The sequence below is a fragment of the Gopherus evgoodei genome, chromosome 3 (genome assembly GCF_007399415.2).
Source record: "Gopherus evgoodei ecotype Sinaloan lineage chromosome 3, rGopEvg1_v1.p, whole genome shotgun sequence".
Lineage (NCBI taxonomy): Eukaryota > Metazoa > Chordata > Testudines > Testudinidae > Gopherus > Gopherus evgoodei.
The window spans coordinates 111,666,238-111,685,460 of NC_044324.1; the positions used below are offsets into that span (position 1 = coordinate 111,666,238).

General features: G+C 40.2%; 2 protein-coding genes across 2 annotated transcripts; both read right to left on the minus strand.

Moving 5' to 3' along the window:
• Nucleotides 1-1,690: 1,690 nt before the first annotated feature.
• On the minus strand, nucleotides 1,691-2,774 carry LOC115647521 (trace amine-associated receptor 7a-like). Its single transcript, XM_030554245.1, is given in 1 exon segment — nucleotides 1,691-2,774. A coding segment is annotated over 1 exon segment (1,029 nt). The 5' UTR covers nucleotides 2,720-2,774.
• A 12,635-nt stretch (nucleotides 2,775-15,409) lies between these two features.
• LOC115647523 (trace amine-associated receptor 7a-like) lies at nucleotides 15,410-16,431 on the minus strand. The gene is given in 2 exon segments (XM_030554246.1): nucleotides 15,410-16,164; nucleotides 16,167-16,431. Coding segments are annotated over 2 exon segments (1,020 nt in total).
• Between the last annotated feature and the right edge of the window lie 2,792 nt (nucleotides 16,432-19,223).

Below are 19,223 nucleotides of genomic sequence, written 5' to 3' on the forward strand. Positions count from 1 at the left end.
AGCACAGTTTTTCCCTTGTCCTGATGCTAATTTATCTCTGCTCACACCATGTCACTGTTGTGTGTGGCTTGTTATCTCTACTGTGAGAGTAAAGGAAGTAGGAGCGGCTCTTTAGGCAGAGGGCTGTATGGCTTGGGACAGATAATTCCTACCGGGAGCACCCTGAGAACTGCCAAGTGGGGGGAGAAGGTTTGTACTGAAAGAGGGAGCCTTTCACCCTATACAGACTGAAGCAGGCAGGGAAGATTTGCGACAGAAATTGAATTTTTTTTAAAAAAAGTTATTTTTGGAATTTGTAAATTAAACTTTTAGAAGTTTTTATTAACAAAATCCTGATTGGTTAATGTGATACACAGTTAACTTGCCTGGTACAGTACAGTCCATGGCATGCTCCTACTTCACTTAAAATTTAGCAAACCAGGTAATAAGCAGTTATTGTTGTTATATTGCAAACTAACAGATATTTCTCATTGACAACTGGCTTGTCCAGGGCTTCTGTAGCAACTATTTGAAATCCAGATCCCTTGCCGCCAGTAGGAAATATCTTAGGGCTTGGCTACAAGGGAGATTTACTGGAACTGATATTGCAGAACAGCTAGCTATTGCACTTTAAATTCACACCTTATTTTAAACCAAAATAACTTTCAAGAATAGACAAGCCCTTAGAATGTTGCTGTGACACAGGAGACTGTTCTGTGATTGGATTTTTTCGTGTAATGGAAAGGACAGTTTTCTCTCAAAACAGCAGGGGTAAAATCGTGGTCCCATTAAATGGGAGTTTTACCATTGAATTCACTGGTATCTGGATTTCATCTTAGGTTATTGTTTTATTTTAGTGTTTGTTATTACTAGAACCCTCCCTTGTGTGAGGAATCCTTGTGCACATGAAAGAGTTTTATTTCTACTCAATACTTCCCTGAGAGAAAGGTTGGTCTTCTGGTTAAGGCACAGAGCTGGACGTTTCCCTGTGTAAATATGGGCAAGTCAATGCTGGCTTATTCTTGCTCCCATTAAAAGTCAATGGGAGTTTTGACACCAATTTAAAAAGTAGCAGGATTGGATCTTTAATTTCTTTGGGTTTTTCAAAGGATCTTAAGAGAATTAAATGTCCTTCTCCCTTTGAGATTCAATTTTCTTATCCATTAAATGAGATAATATCCATTCCATATGGATGTTGGGGGACTTAATTCAGTAGTATAAGTAAATATTTTGAATACCCATAGGCTGAGAGTAATATAAATATTAATATTTTATACTTGTATATTACTGATTTGGTAAATGATACCGTCTAGGGTTTAAATGGATGGAAAAACATATCTGTTTCGAGTATTGTTAGTACTTCCTAACACACAGAGAATTTCACTGGAAAAAAATATTTTTGATCTTTCTTTTTTTGGCTTTGTTTAATTCTGGAGGAGCATTTTATCTTCTTAGTCACACAATAACAGCCAATGGACATTGGTCTATTATTTCATAGCATAATCTAGTTTTAAATTAACAGTATCTGTAAATTAATTGTCTTGATATCATGTGATAAACCAGTTTTTCACAATGATAAAAAGTAATACAAAGCATACAATCAATATGACAATATTTCATTCAGAAAAAGAAATAAACAGCCAGATTTTATGAAAAGGACAATGACTGTGAAACGGGAGGTGAGTAGCTCTACGCAGGATCGGATAAATTTTCATTCTGTAAATAAATTCATTGTTGAACAGTCAAGCCGGAGCATTTTACAGCTCACAATCACTTTCATTGCTTTTCGAAACCAAGGATAAAAGACAGAGTAAATCAAAGGATTAATGGCAGAGTTGGAATAAGTGAACCAAACCATAATGTCAAAGACAAGGGGTGGAGTTATGAAGTCAAGAAAAGCATCAATTATTACATTTATAAAAAAGGGTAACCAACACACCAAAAAAGCAATCACAGCTATACCCAGAGTTTTAGTAGCTTTCCTCTCTCTTTTCCTAACTCTGTCACTGTAATTACCAGATGGCTCGGTGTTGTTGCTCATCATTTCTATCATTCTAGCTTATTGTTTAGCCACAGCAAAGATTTTGCTGTAAAGTGCTATCATTGTAAAAAAAGGTATGAAATAAAGGAGAGAGGATACAACCACCGATGTTTTGTTGAAGACAAGTTGACAGCTCCCTACACATGAGAGGGCATTTACTAATTCGTGTATCCCTTTGTCATTAGCCCCAGTGAAGACAACAGAAAAACTGTATCGTATTGAAAATGTCCAGGCAACAGCTATGAACATGCCTGAAATTGGCACTGTGAACTTGAGAGGGTAAATTAAAGGATCAGTAACAGCAATGTAGCGATCAACAGAGATAAAGCACAAGTGAAATATTGATGAATAACAAAAAGATGCATCTAAACAACTGTGAAATCTACAGAATGTTTCCCCAAAATACCAGCACGTTTCAACAGATCTTATACTGCTGAAGGGCAGCACAGTCAGACCCAAACAAAAATCAGCACATGCCAAGGAGGCGAGCAAAATATTTGTAGGAGAGTGAAGCTGTTTGAAATAAGCAATTGAAATCATTACCATTAGGTTTCCACCTAGTGTAAGAATTGTCAGCAAACCAAGCACAACATACAAAGTTATCCGGATTCCAGAAGACCACGATGTTTTATAGCAAGATCCATTAATATTCTCAAAGCAATATTGTGCTCCTTCATTCTGAAGAAGCGCAGAAGTCATGTTGTGCTTTTCTTGTTAGCTACTCTGAACTTTTTAGTGTTTGTATTTGTATACCAATGGTGATGGTGTGGCATCGATTGGTCAAGCTCTTCAGTTTTTAAGTCTTTCTGAAAAAGAGAATTAAAGCTGATATGAAGGATGGACAATAATTCCAAAGTGTTGTATTATATCCATCAATATACTAAAAGTGTATATGTAAATAGGCAGTAAATAAAACATAGCAAAATATCTTTTGTAATTACAGTTTTCAATGGCATTCTGAAATAAAAAAGTAAGAAATATACTTAATAATTGAAAAGTTTCTCCTGTGCTATAATATAGAGTTTGTTTTTACTTATTTACATTTAAATTTCCTTGATGGCTGATATTTCTATTAAGTCAATTGCAAAACTCCCACGGGCTTCACTTTAATTGGATAGACTTCTAATGCCTTACCTTTTGAAAAGCTTTTCTTCAGATATAACCCTGGATTAAAATGTGAATAGAAGGCAAGAAGAGACACCTGTTTTCAGTAGTGCTATATCCTTGGAGTTGTCTTAGCAAAGTTAATGAGAAAGTACTTGCATGCTGTCCTCTGAAAAATGAGGGATGGGGTGAGGGGAAAAATAGCAAACACAAGGGAAATTTAGTGATCATCCCATACATTGAAATCCCCCTAGTAAAGGGTGTAATCACTGACAGATACTTAGTCTGAAAAAAAAACATCATTAAGCAATCTACTTTGATTCATCACAAGACAGTTCTTTAATTAAATACATACCGTCATGCATATGTTTGAACTAAGTCTCATTATCAGAACCTTCCTTTATTTTTTGAAGGCAAATTTAACTGGCTCCCACAGCAAACCCGTGTTATCTCAGTATTACTGTAAATTGCTTTGTCGGGAATACTGACTGAGGAATCTGAAGTCATAGATAATGGTATATGTGTTAAAGAAAATCTATCCCACCTTTATTAATCTTGCAGTGGGGTATTTTTATTTCTTTGTCTCTCTCTCAGTTTCTCTCATATTTTTGCTATTTTTCTGCACTCTGGGCCAAACTCATTCTAGTGCTAAGAATGGAGGAATGATTGAGGCAACTTGTGTCATCCCAATGTTTCTGCTGTCGTCCAGTGTAGACCCTCGTGCAAATTAGGGGGCACTAAATTGCACTCTTGTTGCCATGGCTTCTATAGGCCTTCTGGCTTTGGAATAGCCAGGGAGCAGAATTTCCCTAACTACACCCAGCCAGGCTGCCAAAATCCCCCCTCCCTCCTCTGGCCTATCCCCAGCCTGCAGTAGAAGTTCCCCTGCCCCATGGATTTCTGCAAATGTAGAGTTGATGGAACAAGCTCTGATCTGCCCTATAGGCCATTTGCTGGAGGACTATGCATCTGCTGTGCTGGTGTGGGCAAAGGAGCTATAGGCCATATATGATATGAAGGAAGACAGGACCCAACAGTTTGAGTAAGTGGAGAAGTATGGTTGAGATGGTGCTTCCATTCCAAACCTATATTTTCCAGGGCTTATAAATTCCTCAGAAATGTAGGTTGATCCTTTAGTGGTGTTCAGGCCCTAAGGCTTGGTGTATATTACGAATTTATGTCGGTAGAATTCCATTGCTATGGGATATGAAAATCCACACCCCTGAGCTCTACTGCAGTTAAAGCGATCTCACCCCCAGTGTGGAGAGCACTAGGTCGATGGAGAATTCTCTCATCAGCCTAGCTACCACCTCTTGTGGAGGTGGATTACCTATGTCAATGGGAGAACTGCTCCCATCTGTGGAGGTAGCGTCTTCTTTGAAGCCTTACTTTCACCCCTCCCCCAAGCCCTGCCAGCAGGATGATGTGCTGTTTTTAGCCTTCTTCTGCTAGCCAGGAGGGGGACACATTGTTTTTACCCAACTCCGCTGGGAGGGGGACCTGCTGTTGTCTCTCACACCCACACACACATCTCTGCCAGAGGAGGGGTGCAAAGTTGCAAACTCGTTCCAGGGCTCAGTGGGGAGCTTAGCTGCCGCTGAATCCTGGCCTAGAGTGTCTGCTGCTGGATCTGGAGCCCAAACTGTGCTTTGTTCAGAGTTACAAACATTTCAGAGTTACGGACAGCCTGCATTCCCAAGGTGTCTGTAACTCTGCATTTTGTAGTTGTGTATTTGATTTTTCCTTCCTAAGTTAAATACTTTGCACTTGTCTTTATTGAGTTTCATCTTGTAGAATTCAGACCAATTCTCAAATTTGTCAGTCATATTGAATATTAATACTGTCCTCTAAAGTGCTTGCAATTCCTCCTAGCTTGGTGTCATCAGGAAATTTTGTAAGAATATCCTCCACTCCCTTTTCCAAATCATTAATGAAAATGGTGAATAGTACTGAACCGAAGCATAACCCTTACGGAACCTCACTGGATATGCCCTCCTAGTTTGACAGCAAACCATTGATAACTACCCTTTGAGTAGGGCCTTTCAACTCACCGTATAGTAATTTTACGTAGACTACATTTTCCTAGTTTGTTTTCGAGACCATCATGTGGGATTGTGTCAAAAGTCTTACTAAAATTAAGATATATAATGTCCACTGCTTCCCTCTTCTCCAGTAGGCCAGAGAAGGAAATTAGGTTGATTTGCCAGGCTTTCTTCTTGACAAATCCATTTTGCCTATTCCTTATCTCATCATCCTCTAGGAGCTTACAAATTAATAGTTTCCTAATTTGTACTAGGACTGTCAAGCGATTAAAAAAGTTATTCTTGATAATCACACAATTAATCACACTGTTAAACAATAATAGAATATCATTTTTAAAAATATCTGTCGGTTTTCTACATTTTCAAATATATTGATTTCAGTTACAACACAGAATACAAAGTGTATAGTGCTCACTTTATATTTATTTTATATTTCAAATATTTGCACTATAAAAACAAAAGAAATAGTATTTTTCAATTCACCCTCAAACAAGTACCCTAGTGCAATCTCTTTATCATGAAAGTTGAACTTACAAATGTAGAATTATGTGCAAAAAGTAACTGAATTCAAAAATAATACAATGTAAAACTTTAGAGCCTACAAGTCTGCTCAGTGCAATATCAGCCAATCGCTCAGACAAACAAGATTGGTGAGAATTTGCAGAAGCTAATGCTGCTTGTTTCTTGTTCACTATGTCACTTGAAAGTGAGAATAGGTGTTCTCACTGCACTGTTGTAGCTGGTGTTGCAAGATATTTACATGCCAGATGCGCTAAAGATTCATATGTCCCTTCATCTTGAACCACCATTCCATAGGACATGTGTCCTTGCTGATGATGGTTCTGCTTGGTAATGATCCAAAGCAGAGCAGACCTATGCATGTTCATTTTAATTATCTGAGTCAGATGCTATCAGTCGAAGGTTGATTTTCTTTTTTGGTGGTTCGGGTTCTGTAGTTTCCACATCTGAGTGTTGCTCTTTTAAGACTTCTGAAAGCATGCTCCACACCTCATCCCCCTCAGATTTTGGACTGCACTTCAGATTCTTAAACCTTGGGTTGAGTGCTGTAGCTATTTTTAGAAATATCACATTGGTACCTTCTTTGTGTTTTGTCAAATCTGCTGTGAAAATGTTCTTAAAACAAACATGTGCAGGCTCATCATATGAAACTGCTATAACATGAATATATGGCAGAATGCGGGTAAAACAGGAGAAGGGACACACAATTCTCCCTCAAGGAGTTCAGTCGCAAATCTAATTAATGCATTATTATGTTAATGAATGTCATCAGCATGGAAGCATGTCCTCTGGAATGGTGGCTGAAGCTTGAAGGGACAAATGCATGTTTAGCATATCTGGCACGTAAATACCTTGCAACGCCGTCTACAAAAGTGCCATGCAAACACCTGCTCTCACTTTCAGGTGATGTAAGTAAGAAGCTGGCAGAAGTATCTTCCATAAATGTAAACAAACTTGTGTGTCTTAGCAATTGGCTGAACAAGAAGTAGGACTGAGTGGACTTGTAGGCTCTAAAGTTTTACATTGTTTTGTTTTTTAGTGCAGTTTTAGTGCAGTTTAATAAAAAAAATTCTACATTTGTAAATTATACTTTCAAGATAAAGAGATTGCACTATAGTACTTGTGTGAGGTGATTTGAAAAATGCTTTCTTTTGTTTATCATTTTACAGTGCAAACATTTGCAATAAAAATAATATAAAGTGAGCACTGTACACTTTGTATTCTGTGCTGAAATAGAAGTCAATATATTTGAAAATTTAGAATAACATCCAAAATATTTAATAAATTTCAATTGGTATTGTATTGTTTAACAATGTGACTAACTCAAAAAATTAATTGCAATTAAAAATTAATCATGATTAATTGCATGCATTAGCTGTGATTAGGCTACAGCCCTAATTTGTACCAATATCTTTCCAGGTATCAGAGTTAGACTGACTGGTCTATAATTCCCTGGGTCCTCTTTGTTCCTCACTTTAAATATAGTACTATGTTTGCCCTTCTCCAGTTTTCTGGGACCTCACTCATCTTCCAGGATTTCCCAAAGATAATTGCGAGTGGTTCTGAGATTGCTTCAGCTACTTCCTTAAGTATCTAAGATGAACTTGAGTACATCTAACTTATCTAAATATTCTTTAACCTCTTCGTTCCCTACTTTGGCTTGTGTTCCTTCCCTCTTGTTAATATTAAGTGAGTTGAGTATCTGGTCACTATTAACCTGTTTAGTGAGGCCTGATGCAAAATAGGCATTAAATACATCAATTTTCTGAATGTCTTTAGTTATTATCTGTCCTTCCCTGCTAAGTAGAAGACCAACACTTTCCTTAATCTTTTTGGCATTGGCTGACAGTAATATATAAGTATAAAATATTAATATTTATATTACTGATTTGATAAATAATGATATCATATAGGTTTTAAAGGGATAGAAAAACATTTCTTTTTTCAGTATTGTTAGTGCTTCCTAACAAATAGAGATGAATTTCATGGAATAACTAATTTTTGATCTTTCTTTGTTTGCCTTTCTTTAATTCTGGAGGATCATTTTATCTTCTCAGTCACAAAATTGCAACCAATGGACATTGCTCTATTATTGTTCTATATTTTAATCTAGTATTAAATTAATAGTATCTGTTCTCTCAGAAAGCACAAGAAAGCAGGTGGAGTATTCACCATTCCAGTCTTGCACTCCTCTTCCTTACTGTGAAACTGTGACTGCAGAGCATGAACCTGGGAACACTGAGTGCAGGAGCCTGGTAGTGCTGTCTTTTCAATTTTTAATGACAGTTGTTTCCACCCACGGTCTTCTCTTCCAAGTCATCTTAGGCTTCTAGGCAGTTCTACAATTTTATTATTGTTTCCTAGTCGGGATATCAAGAACCTTAACATTCTCATCACTGCCTTTTTAATTTTTAGAATAGTTAAAAGTGTTCATTCACAGTCTGAAATCAGAGTCTAATGTCTGCTGTATAAAAAAAAAAAGAGAAAAATCCTTCCAAATATATGTTATGCTTATGTAAATATGACAGAGTAACATAGATGTTACTTAACCTCTGAGTTCTTCAGTGCAGACACTGGTTTTCGCTATGTGTTTGTGAGTAGCACTGTGAAGCCATGATCCCTGCTTGGAGCCCTTAGGTTCTATCACAATAGAATACTGTATACATAATACAATACACAACACAATTGCAAATACATAAAAGTTTGTTACAAGGAGGAGGGAGAAGAATTGTTCTTCTTAACCTCTGAGGATAGGACAAGAAGCAATGGGCTTGAATTACGGCAAGGGCTGTTTAGGTTGGACATTAGGAAAAACTTCCTGACTGTCAGAATGGTTAAATACTGGAATAAATTGCCTAGGGAGGTTGTGAAATTTCCAGCACTGGGGATTTTTAAGAGCACCTGTCAGGGATGGTCTAGATAATACTTAGTCCTGCCTTGTGTTAAGGGGACTGGAATAGATGTCCTCTCAAGGTCCCTTCCAGTTCTATGATTTTACAAATAATACCAAGAGAAAGTTCAAAAATTTAGAAGAAGAAAAACCCAAACAAATGAAAAAAACATTAGCTGAAGTTCTAATATCAATACTCATTCCACAACACTCTTCCAGCTCATTGACTGTTTCAGACACGGTGCCCTCTCTTCAATTAATTTCAAATAATGTGATAGTGTTTAGTCATACAGTAACGCCTCACTTAACTTTGTAGTTATGTTCCTCAAAAATGCGACTTTAAGTGAAACAATGTTAAGCTAATCCAATTTCCCCATAAGAATTAATGTAAATGGGGAGGGGTTAGGTTCCAGGGAATTTTTTTTTTGCCAGACAAAAGGCATTATATACATTTTAAACAAGCAATTTAAAATTGTTTCAAACTTATACCTGTATTAAACAAGCAATTTAATAGAGGTATAAGTTTTATACAATTTTAAAGATACAATTTAATACTACAATCATCACTGAGTATGAAGCTTGGCTGAGGGTGGATTGTTTGGATGCTCCTCATGCTGTTCTTGCAAGCACAGGCACTGACTTTGCCAGGGGCAGGAGACTCAAACCTCGGCCCATACACTCCACCCCATCCCCCAAGCTCCCACCCTTGACCCACCTCTTCTCCCCCACACCTCCTCCCCCTTTACTTTGCACACTGCACCCTTGCTCCTCCTCCCTCCCTCCTCTCCCTTCTGAACCCTGCAAGAGAGCTGATTGCGGCAGGCAGGAGGCAGGGGAGGGAGGGGGGAGGTGCACTGAGTCTTCGCTCCTCCCCCCTCCCTCCTGCCGGGGGCAATCAGCTGGCTTGCTGTGTTTACGAGGCAGGGAGAGGAGCGAGGACTTGGAGTGCAGGTTCCTCCTTCCTCCTCCCCGCCTCCTGCCTAGAGCAATCAGCTGGCTTGCGGCATTTAGGGGGCAGGAGGGAGAGGGAGGAGGTAGGACTTGGTGCACAGGCCCCCCTCCCTCCCCCTAGGGTGACCAGACAGCAAGTGTGAAAAATCGGGACGGGGATGGGGGGTAATAGGAGCCTATGTAAGAAAAAGCCCAAAAAATCAGGACTGTCCCTATAAAATAGGGACATCTGGTCACCCTACTCCCCCCCCCAACCTCCTGCTGGGGGCAATCAGCTGGTTTTCAGTGTTCAGAAGGGAGGGGGAGCCTGTGTGCTGAGTCGTCGCTCTTCCCCTCTCCCTCCTGCCTCCTAAATGGTAAGAGCCAGCCGATTGCCGCAGGCAGGAGATGGGGGGAGGAGGGGAAGGCACTGATCCGCAGGGTCAGCTGGCAGGCAGGAGGCGCTGTGGGGAGAGGGGAGCTTAGGGACACTGCCAGCTGTGGAGAAAGCAGGCAACCAAACAAGGTAATAGTGGAGCATTGCACAACTTTAAATGAGTATGTTCCCTAATTGATCAGCAATGTAACAACAAAACAACATTAACCGGGATGACTTTCAGTGAGGAGTTACTGCATTTATTAAAGCATGCCAGATGGGAGTCATCCCAGAGGTGGAACAAAGTAGATTAGCAGGTCTTAGGTGAGATCTTTATGCCAGCTATTTGGAATTCAGTTGAGCAGGGATAGGTGCTTTTTGATATTTTCATAGATAAAAAACAATAAAAATGGCACTCCCATGTATCGGTGCTATCATACGCTACATAAATTCTGTATGCATGCTGATTGTGGGTTTAATATTTCATTTTGATTAGCAATTATTTTTATGCTGCTATTTGTATTGCTTGTTTTTCTTACCGTTGAAATATTCAGATTTCCCAGTATTACCCACTAGATGGCACAACAGAGACATTATCCTGCTGTCCTCTGCTAGCTGAAGATCTTGGGCTTGATTTTGATTTCACATTGGTTTTACACCAATATAACTCTACTGATTTCAGTACAGTCACAGACCCTGCTGCAGAGGCTGATCATGAAAAGTTTCATTGAACATTCTGCAGTATAAAATTCTGTTGAGTGCTTGTTAGAAGTCTCAGGATTGATCAGTCAAAGCCCTCTTCTCTAAGGAGGGCTGCCATGAGCCCATGAATACTGAAGTATCCTACAAAGGGTGTGTGGCCCATCCTCTTCCACCTCCCCCTCACTCCCATTCTCCAGTCTCCTGCCAGCCAGGAAGGCTGGCAGCCCTTTCTGTAGTACAATATGGTTCACAGCTGTCTGCCCACATTCTTAGTGAACACCTTCTTTTTAAAGCTTAAGTGGTGCAGAGGGCCTTGTGTACCAGGGTGAATTTTATCATCTGATATCAAACATTTGATTATTCTTCTTTTATCTTCAGTTTTGAACAATAAAATTAATGATAAATGCATGAAATGATAAACTGTATAGCAGATGTTTCCAAGGGAGTTTTTATTAGTATGCCTGATCAGAATGAAGAACAATAATTTATAATTATATGCATTTATTTATTTATTTGAACTAAAGTAGTGCCCAATAAAATCTCAGCCCTCAGTGTTGTAGAGTCTGTACAAACATATGGTGGAAGCTGGTCCCTGGCCCAAACTATTTAGAAGCTAATTACATGTATTGCAAAACCACTTAAATAAATTTACATTCCATAGTGTTTTGCATATTATTTAGAGTGGAACTTAATCTTGAACAGGAGCAAAGTTAAGCCAGTGCTGGCTGCGTTCAAAAATCCCACACTATTTTCTTAAGTCTATGCTCAAGTAACCTTCAATCTCCCAATCTTGCCTATCCTCTAGTTTGTCTCATCCGTCTGTTATATCTTATCTATTAAAACAACTTCTTTGGGCGGCAGGGACTGTCACTTATTGTTTAACTATATATTGCCTAACATAATGCAAACACACTCTGTCTCTTAATCATGCTACAAAATCACTATGACTTTCTATTTCAAATTTTACTTTATTTCACCTAAAAAAAAAAAACAACAAAAAAAAACCACACACAGTTTTAGAAAAGATGAAGAGTAGAAACGTGCCCCGGGGTAACTGGCAGACAAGGATTTAGATGTTGTGCAAACACAGCATCTATGCAGATTTTCAGTCTGAAATAAATTCAGTTTTCAATAATCACCAGTTATTTAAATTTTAGGACTTATTTGTACTGCATCTTAAGCAAAGACAAAAGCTGGCATAAATCACAGGGTTGACAGATAATTTATAATTAACAAAATTACCAGCCCACAGGCATGAGCAGGATTATCATATCAAGAAAAAACTATTACAGACATGGGCAAACTACAGCCTGCAGGCCACATCCAGCCCCCGGGACCATCCTGCCCAGCTCCTGAGCTCCCGGCCAGGGAGCCTAGTCCCCGGTCCCTTCCCTGCTGTGCCCCCTCCCCTGCAGCTGGGCCGTTTCCTGGACTGCCGCTCCTGCTGGGCAGCGTGGGGAGTGCAGCTGGCTCTGGCTGGGTGTCGTGGCTGTGTGCTCCTGCTGCTGGTAAGGGGGCTGGGAGTGAGGGGGTTGGGCAAGGGAGCAGGGTGTCTTGGGGGGCAGTAAGGGAGGAGTGGGAGATTGGATGAGATGGAGGTTCTGGGGGGGTGGTCAGGGGATGGGGAACAGGAAGGGTTGGGAGTGAGAGTCCCAGAGGGCCTGTTGGGGGCCTGTCAGGGGCCAGAGATGTGGATTGGGGTCGGGAGGGCAGTCAGGGAACAGGGAGCAGGAGGGGTGGGATCCCGGGAGGGGGTGATCAGAGGACGAGGAGCAGAGGGCAGTTGGCTAGGGGGTAGGAGTCCTGGGGGGGGACTGTTGGGCGGGTGTGGGTGTGGACAGGGGTTGGAGCAGCCAGGGGACAGGGAGCAGGAGGGTTGGACAGGGGGCGGTGGTCCCAAGAGGTGGTGGTTAGGGGACAAGGAGTGGGACGGGTTGGATGGTTGGGGGCTCTGAGGGGGGCAGTCAGGGGATGGGAAGTGGGAGGGGATGGAAAGGGGTCGGGTGCCAGGCTGTCTGGGGAGGCACAGCCCTCCATACCCAGCCTTCCATACAGTTGTGCAATCCCGACGTGGCCCTGGGGCCAAAAAGTTTGTCCACCGAAATCTATTATGTTAAAAAATGGTGATCAAAACCCCAGAAGTGCTCCTCCTGGCTACTAACAGAGTTTTAACTTTCTCCCTTTGCTATTACCTGTTGTGTTTTTGGTGATGGTGACTGGGTTTTGCTTGCCATACTTCTGTTCATTCAAATCTATTGTTCAGCTAGCACAGACATTTTGGATTAAAAGACTAGCCAGTAGATCCTGCCATGCTTCGATATTTCCGTGAGCTCTGGGCTTCTCCGGTATTTATGTCCCAGAATGTACCATAATTTTCAAACACTGGATCTTGTGGAGTTGCAGAAAGGTGGTGTTCTGTGAAGTACAGTGGTAGGAGCCAGTGAAGAGGCTACAGCTGGCTGCTTCCAAAGGGGGTAGGATGAAGTGGGCTACCTGCCTATCCCAATGAAAAGGCTGTGTCATGAGAAGGAGGAGTAGACAGCTACTCTATTTCCAACAAAGGCACTATTTTATATGATATTTGATTAATATTAAGATAAAACTTTATTTATTCAACTGAATACTAAAAGTCAGTCGTCATCCTATTCCTATGTGTAGCCAAGTATGTTTTCTCGCAGAGGCTGTAAGCTACTGATGAAGTTGGTTAAAGCCTTGAGTCAGTTGGACATTTATAAAATAATGTCTCATGCTCTCATTAATGATTTGGATATAAGCAGGCAGCACAGTTTTTCCCTTGTCCTGATGCTAATTTATCTCTGTTGACACTATGTCACTGCTGTGTGTGGCTTGTTAACTCCACTCTGGAGGTAAAGGAAATAGGAGTGGTTCTTTAGACAGAAGGATGTATGGCTTGGGACAGAGAATTCCTATAGGGAGAGCCCTGAGAACTGCCAAGCCGGGGGAGAAGATTTGTACTGAAATTTATTGTTAATTTCTTGTTGTTAACCTCAGGCCTCAGGAAGAGGGAGAGTTTCACCCTATACAGACTGAAGCAGGCAGGAACGATTTGCAACAGAAATTGAATTTTTTAAAAAAAAAGTTATTTTTGGAATTTGTAAATTAAACTTTTAGAAGTTTTTATTAACAAAATCCTGATTGGTTAATGTGATACACAGTTAACTTGCCTGGTACAGTACAGTCAATGGCATGCTCCTACTTCACTTAAAATTTAGCAAACCAGATAATAAGCAGTTATTGTTGTTATAGAGGAATATTGCAAACTAACAAATATTTCTCACTGACAACTGGCTTGTCCAGGGCTTCTGTAGCAACTGTTTGAAATCCAGATCCCTTGCTGCCAGTAGGAAATATCCTAGGGCTTGGCTACAAGGGAGATTTACTGGAATTGATATTGCAGAACAGCTAGCTATTGCACTTTAAATTCACACCTTATTTTAAACCAAAATAACTTTCAAGAATAGACAAGCCCTTAGAATGTTGCTGTGACACAGGAGACTGTTCTGTGATTGGATTTTGTCCTGTAATGAAAAGGACAGTTTTCTCTCAAAACAGCAGGGGTAAAATCTTGGTCCCATTAAATGGGATTTTACATTTGAATTCACTGCTATCTGGATTGCACCTTAAGTTTTTGTTTTATTTTAGTGTCTGTTTGTCATAAACAGATGATTAAGGGTTAATGTCTCTTTTACCTGTAAAGGGTTAAGAAGCTCAGTAAACCTGACTGACACCAGACTAGAGGACCAATGGGGGGACAAGATACTTTCAAATCTTGGTGGAGGGAAGTCTTTGTTTGTGCTGTTTTTTTTTTTTGTTCATTGTTCGCTCTTGGGGCTAAGAGGGACCAGACGTATACCCAGGTTTTCTCCAATCTTTCTGAATCAGTCTCTGATGTTTCAAAATAGTAAGTATAGCCAGGAAAGGCAAATTAAAAAACCTTGACACTGTTGTTACAAGAACCCTCCCTTGTGTGAGGAATCCTTGTGCACATGAAAGAGTCTTATTTCTACTCAATACTTCCCTGAGAGAAAGGTTAGTCTTCTGGTTAAGGCACAGAGCTTGACATTTCCTGTGTGAATATGGGCAAGCCAGTGCTGGCTTGTTTTTATCCCATTAAAAGTCAATGGGAGTTTTGACACTAATTTAAAAAGTAGCAGGAAAGGATCCTTAATCTCTTTGTTTGGGTTTTTCAAAGAAGCCTAAGAGAGTTAAATGTCCATCTTCCTTTGAAATTCAGTTTTCTTATCCATTGAATGAGGATAATGATATCCATTCCATATGGGTGTAAGAGGACCTAATTCAATAGTAAAAGTAAAGAATTTGAACACACATAGGCCGACAGTAATATATAAGTATAAAATGTTAATATTTATATTGTTCATTTGGTAAATAATGATACCATATAGGTTTTAAAGGGATGGAAAAACATTTCTGTTTCAAGTGTTGTTAATACTTCCTAACACATAGAGATGAATTTCACTGAAAAACTATTTTTGATCTTTCTTTTTTTGCCTTACTTTAATTCTGGAGGACCATTTTATCTTCTCAGTCACAAAATTACAACCAATGGACATTTCTCTATTATTGTTTCATAGCATAATCTAGTATTAAATTAATAGTATCTGTAAATCTCTCGTCTTGATATCATGTGATAAACCAGTTTTTCACAATGATTAAAAGCTGTACAAAGTATAAAATCAAGATGACAGTATTTTATTCAGAAAAAGAAATAAACAGCCAGATTTTATGGAAAGGGGAGTGACTGTGAAATGTGAGGTGAGTAGCTCTATACAGGATTGGATAGGTTTTCAGTTTGGAAATAAATTCATTGTTGAACAATTAAGCCGGAGTATTTTACAGCTCACAATCACTTTCATTGCTCTTCGAAACCAAGGATAAAAGACAGAGTAAATCAAAGGATTAATGGCAGAATTGGAATAAGTGAACCAAACCACAATGTCAAAGACAAGGGGTGGTGTTATGAAGTTAAAAAAAGCATCAGTTATTACAATTATAGAATAAGGTGACCAGAATATCACAAAAGCAATCACAGCAATACCAGTGGTTTTAGCAGCTTTCCTCTCTCTTCTGCTAACTCTGTCACTGTAAGTGTCAGACGACTGGGTGTTGTTGCTCATCATCTCTATCATTCTAGCTTGTTGTTTAGCCACAGCAAAGATCTTGCTGTAAAGTGCTATAGTTGTAAAAAAAGGGATTAGATAAAGGAGAGTGGATAAAATCACCCATGTTTTGTTGAAAAGAATCTGACAGCTCCCTACACATGAGAGGGCAATTACTAATTCGTGTATCCCTTTGTCTTTAGCCCCAGTGAAGACAACAGAAAAACTGTATAGTATTGAAAATGTCCAGGCAACAGCTATGAACATGCCTGAAACTGGCACTGTACACTTGAGAGGGTAAATTAAAGGATCAGTAACAGCAACGTAGCAATCAACAGAGATAAAGCACAAGTGAAATATTGATGAATAACAAAAAGATAGTTCTAAAGAACTGTGGAATCTACAGAATGTTTCCCCAAAATACCAGCACATTTCAACAGACTGCTGAAGGATAGCACAGTCAGACCCAAACAAAAATCAGCGCATGCCAAGGAGGCGAGCAAAATATTTGTAGGAGAGTGAAGCTGTTTGAAATAAGCAATTGAAATCATTACCATTAGGTTTCCACCTAGTGTAAGAATTGTCAGCAAACCAAGCACAACATACAAAGTTATCCAGATTCCAGAAGACAATGATGTTTTATAGCAAGATCCATTAATATTCTCAAAGCAATACTGTGCTTCTTCATTCTGAAGAAGTGCAGAAGTCATGTTGTGCTTTTGTTGTTAACTACTCTGATTTTTTTGGTGTTTGCGTTTGTATACCAATGGTGATGGTGTGGCACTGGTTGGTCAAGCTCTTCAGTTTTTAAATCTGTCTGAAAAAGAGAATTAAAGTCTACATGAGTAAGAGTACAATAATTCCAAAAAAACAACCCGGAGTCTTTAGTCTTAAAGGTGCCACCAGACTTCTTGTTGATTTTGTGGATACAGACTAACATGGCTACCCTCTAATAATTTCAAAGTGTTGTATTATGTCCACCAGTATACCAGAAATGTGAATGTAACTAGGAAGTAAATAATAGAACATAGCAAAATATCTGTTGTAACTACTGCTTTTAATGGCATTTTGAACTAGGTAAACAAGTAGCAAAGAATACTTTATTATTGAAAGTATTCTCCTCTGCTATAATATAGAATTTATTTTTTACCTATTCATATTCATTTATTTAAATTTCCTCGATGCCTGATCTTTCTATTTAAGTCAGTTGCAAAACTCCCATTGACTTCACTGTAGTTGGATGGATTCTTACCTTTTGAGAAGCTTTTCTTCAGATATAGCCCTAGATTAAAATGTGAATAGAAGGCATGAAGAGACGCATATTTCAGTAGTGCTTTATCCTCTGAGTTGTCTTAGCAAAGTTAATGACACAGTACACGCATGCTGTCCTCTCAAAAATGAGGGGTGGGGTGAGGGGAAAATCAGCTAACACAAGGGAAATTTAGTGATCATCTCTTAAAGTGAAATCCCTCTGGTAACGGGTGTAAACACCGACAGATGTGTAGAGTCTGAAAAAACATCATTAAGAAATCTACTTTGATTCATCACAAGACAGTCGTTTAACTAAGTATATACTGTGATGCATATGTTTGTACAAAGTCTCATTATAAGACCCTCCCTTTATTTTTTGAAAGCAAATTTAACTGGCTCCCATAGCAACCAGGTGTTATCTCAGTATTATTACTGTAAATTGCTTTTTCAGGAATATTGATGGAGGCAACTGAAGTAATAGGTAATGGTACGTGTGTTAAAATAAATCAGTCCCACCTTTATTAATCTTGCAGTGGGGTATTTCTCTCTCTCTACCTATGCTACATTGATGACATCTTCATCATCTGGACCCATGGGAAGGAGACTCTGGAAAAATTCCACCACGATTTCAACAGCTTCCACCCCACCATCAACCTCAGCCTGGACCAATCTACATGGGAGGTCCACTTCCTAGACACCACGGTGCAAGTAAGTGATGGTCACATTAACACCACCCTATACCGAAAACCTACCGACTGCTATGCCTACCTTCATGCCTCCAGCTTCCATCCCGGGCACATCACATGATCCATTGTCTACAGCCAAGCACTGAGGTACAACCGCATCTGCTCTAACCCCTCAGACAGAGACCAACACCTACAAAATCTCCACCAAGCATTCTCAAAACTACAATACCCACACGAGGAAATAAGGAAACAGATCAACAGAGCCAGACGTGTACCCAGAAGCCTCCTACTACAAGACAAACCCAAGAAAGAAACCAACAGGACTCCACTGGCCATCACATACAGTCTCCAGCTAAAACCCCTCCAACGCATCATCAGGGATCTACAACCCATCCTGGACAAGGATCCCACACTTTCACAGGCCTTGGGTGGCAGACCAGTTCTCGCCCACAGACAACCTGCCAACCTGAAACATATTCTCACCAGTAACTGCACACCACACCATAGGAACTGTAGCTCAGGAACCAATCCATGCAACAAACCTCGATGCCAACTCTGCCCACATATCTACACCAGTGACACCATCACAGGCCCTAACCAGATCAGCCACACCATCACCGGTTCATTCACCTGCACGTCCACCAATGTAATATACGCCATCATATGCCAGCAATGCCCCTCTGCTATGTACATCGGCCAAACTGGACAGTTTCTACGGAAAAGGACACAAATCAGATATTAGGAAAGGCAATAGACAAAAACCTGTAGGAGAACACTTCAACCTCCCTGGCCACACTATAGCAGACCTTAAGGTGGCCATCCTGCAGCAAAAAAACTTCAGGACCAGACTTCAAAGAGAAACTGCTGAGCTTCAGTTCATCTGCAAATTTGACACCATCAGCTTAGGATTAAACAGAGACTGAATGGCTTGCCAACTACAAAACCAGTTTCTCCTCCCTTGGTTTTCACACCTCAACTGCTAGAACAGGGCCTCATCCTCCCTGATTGAACTAACCTCGTTATCTCTAGTTTGCCTGCTTATAGATACCTGCCCCTGGAAATTTCCACTACATGCATCTGACGTAGTGGGTATTCACCCACGAAAGCTTATGCTCCAAAACATCTGTTTGTCTATAAGGTGCCACAGGATTCTTTGCTGCTTTTACAGATCCAGACTAACACGGCTACCCCTCTGATACTCTCTCTTTGTCTCTCTCTTCTCATTTTACTACACTTTAGGCCAAACTCATTCCAGTGCTAAGACTGGGGCAAGGATTGAAGCAGCTTGTGTCATCCCGATGTGTCTGTGCTCCAGTGCAGCTCCCAGTGCAAACTAGGGCAGCCCTAAATTGCACTCTAGCTCCTATGGCTTCTATGGGCCTTCTGGCTTTGGAATAGTCAGGGTGCAGAACTACCCGAACTACACTGGCCAGGTTGCCACTATACCCCCTCCCTGCTCTGGCCTATCCACAGCCTGTCCCAGAAATTCCCCTGCCCTATGGGTTTCTGCACATGAAAAGTTGGTGGAACAAGCTCTTAACATGGCAGGGTTCATCTGCCCTGGA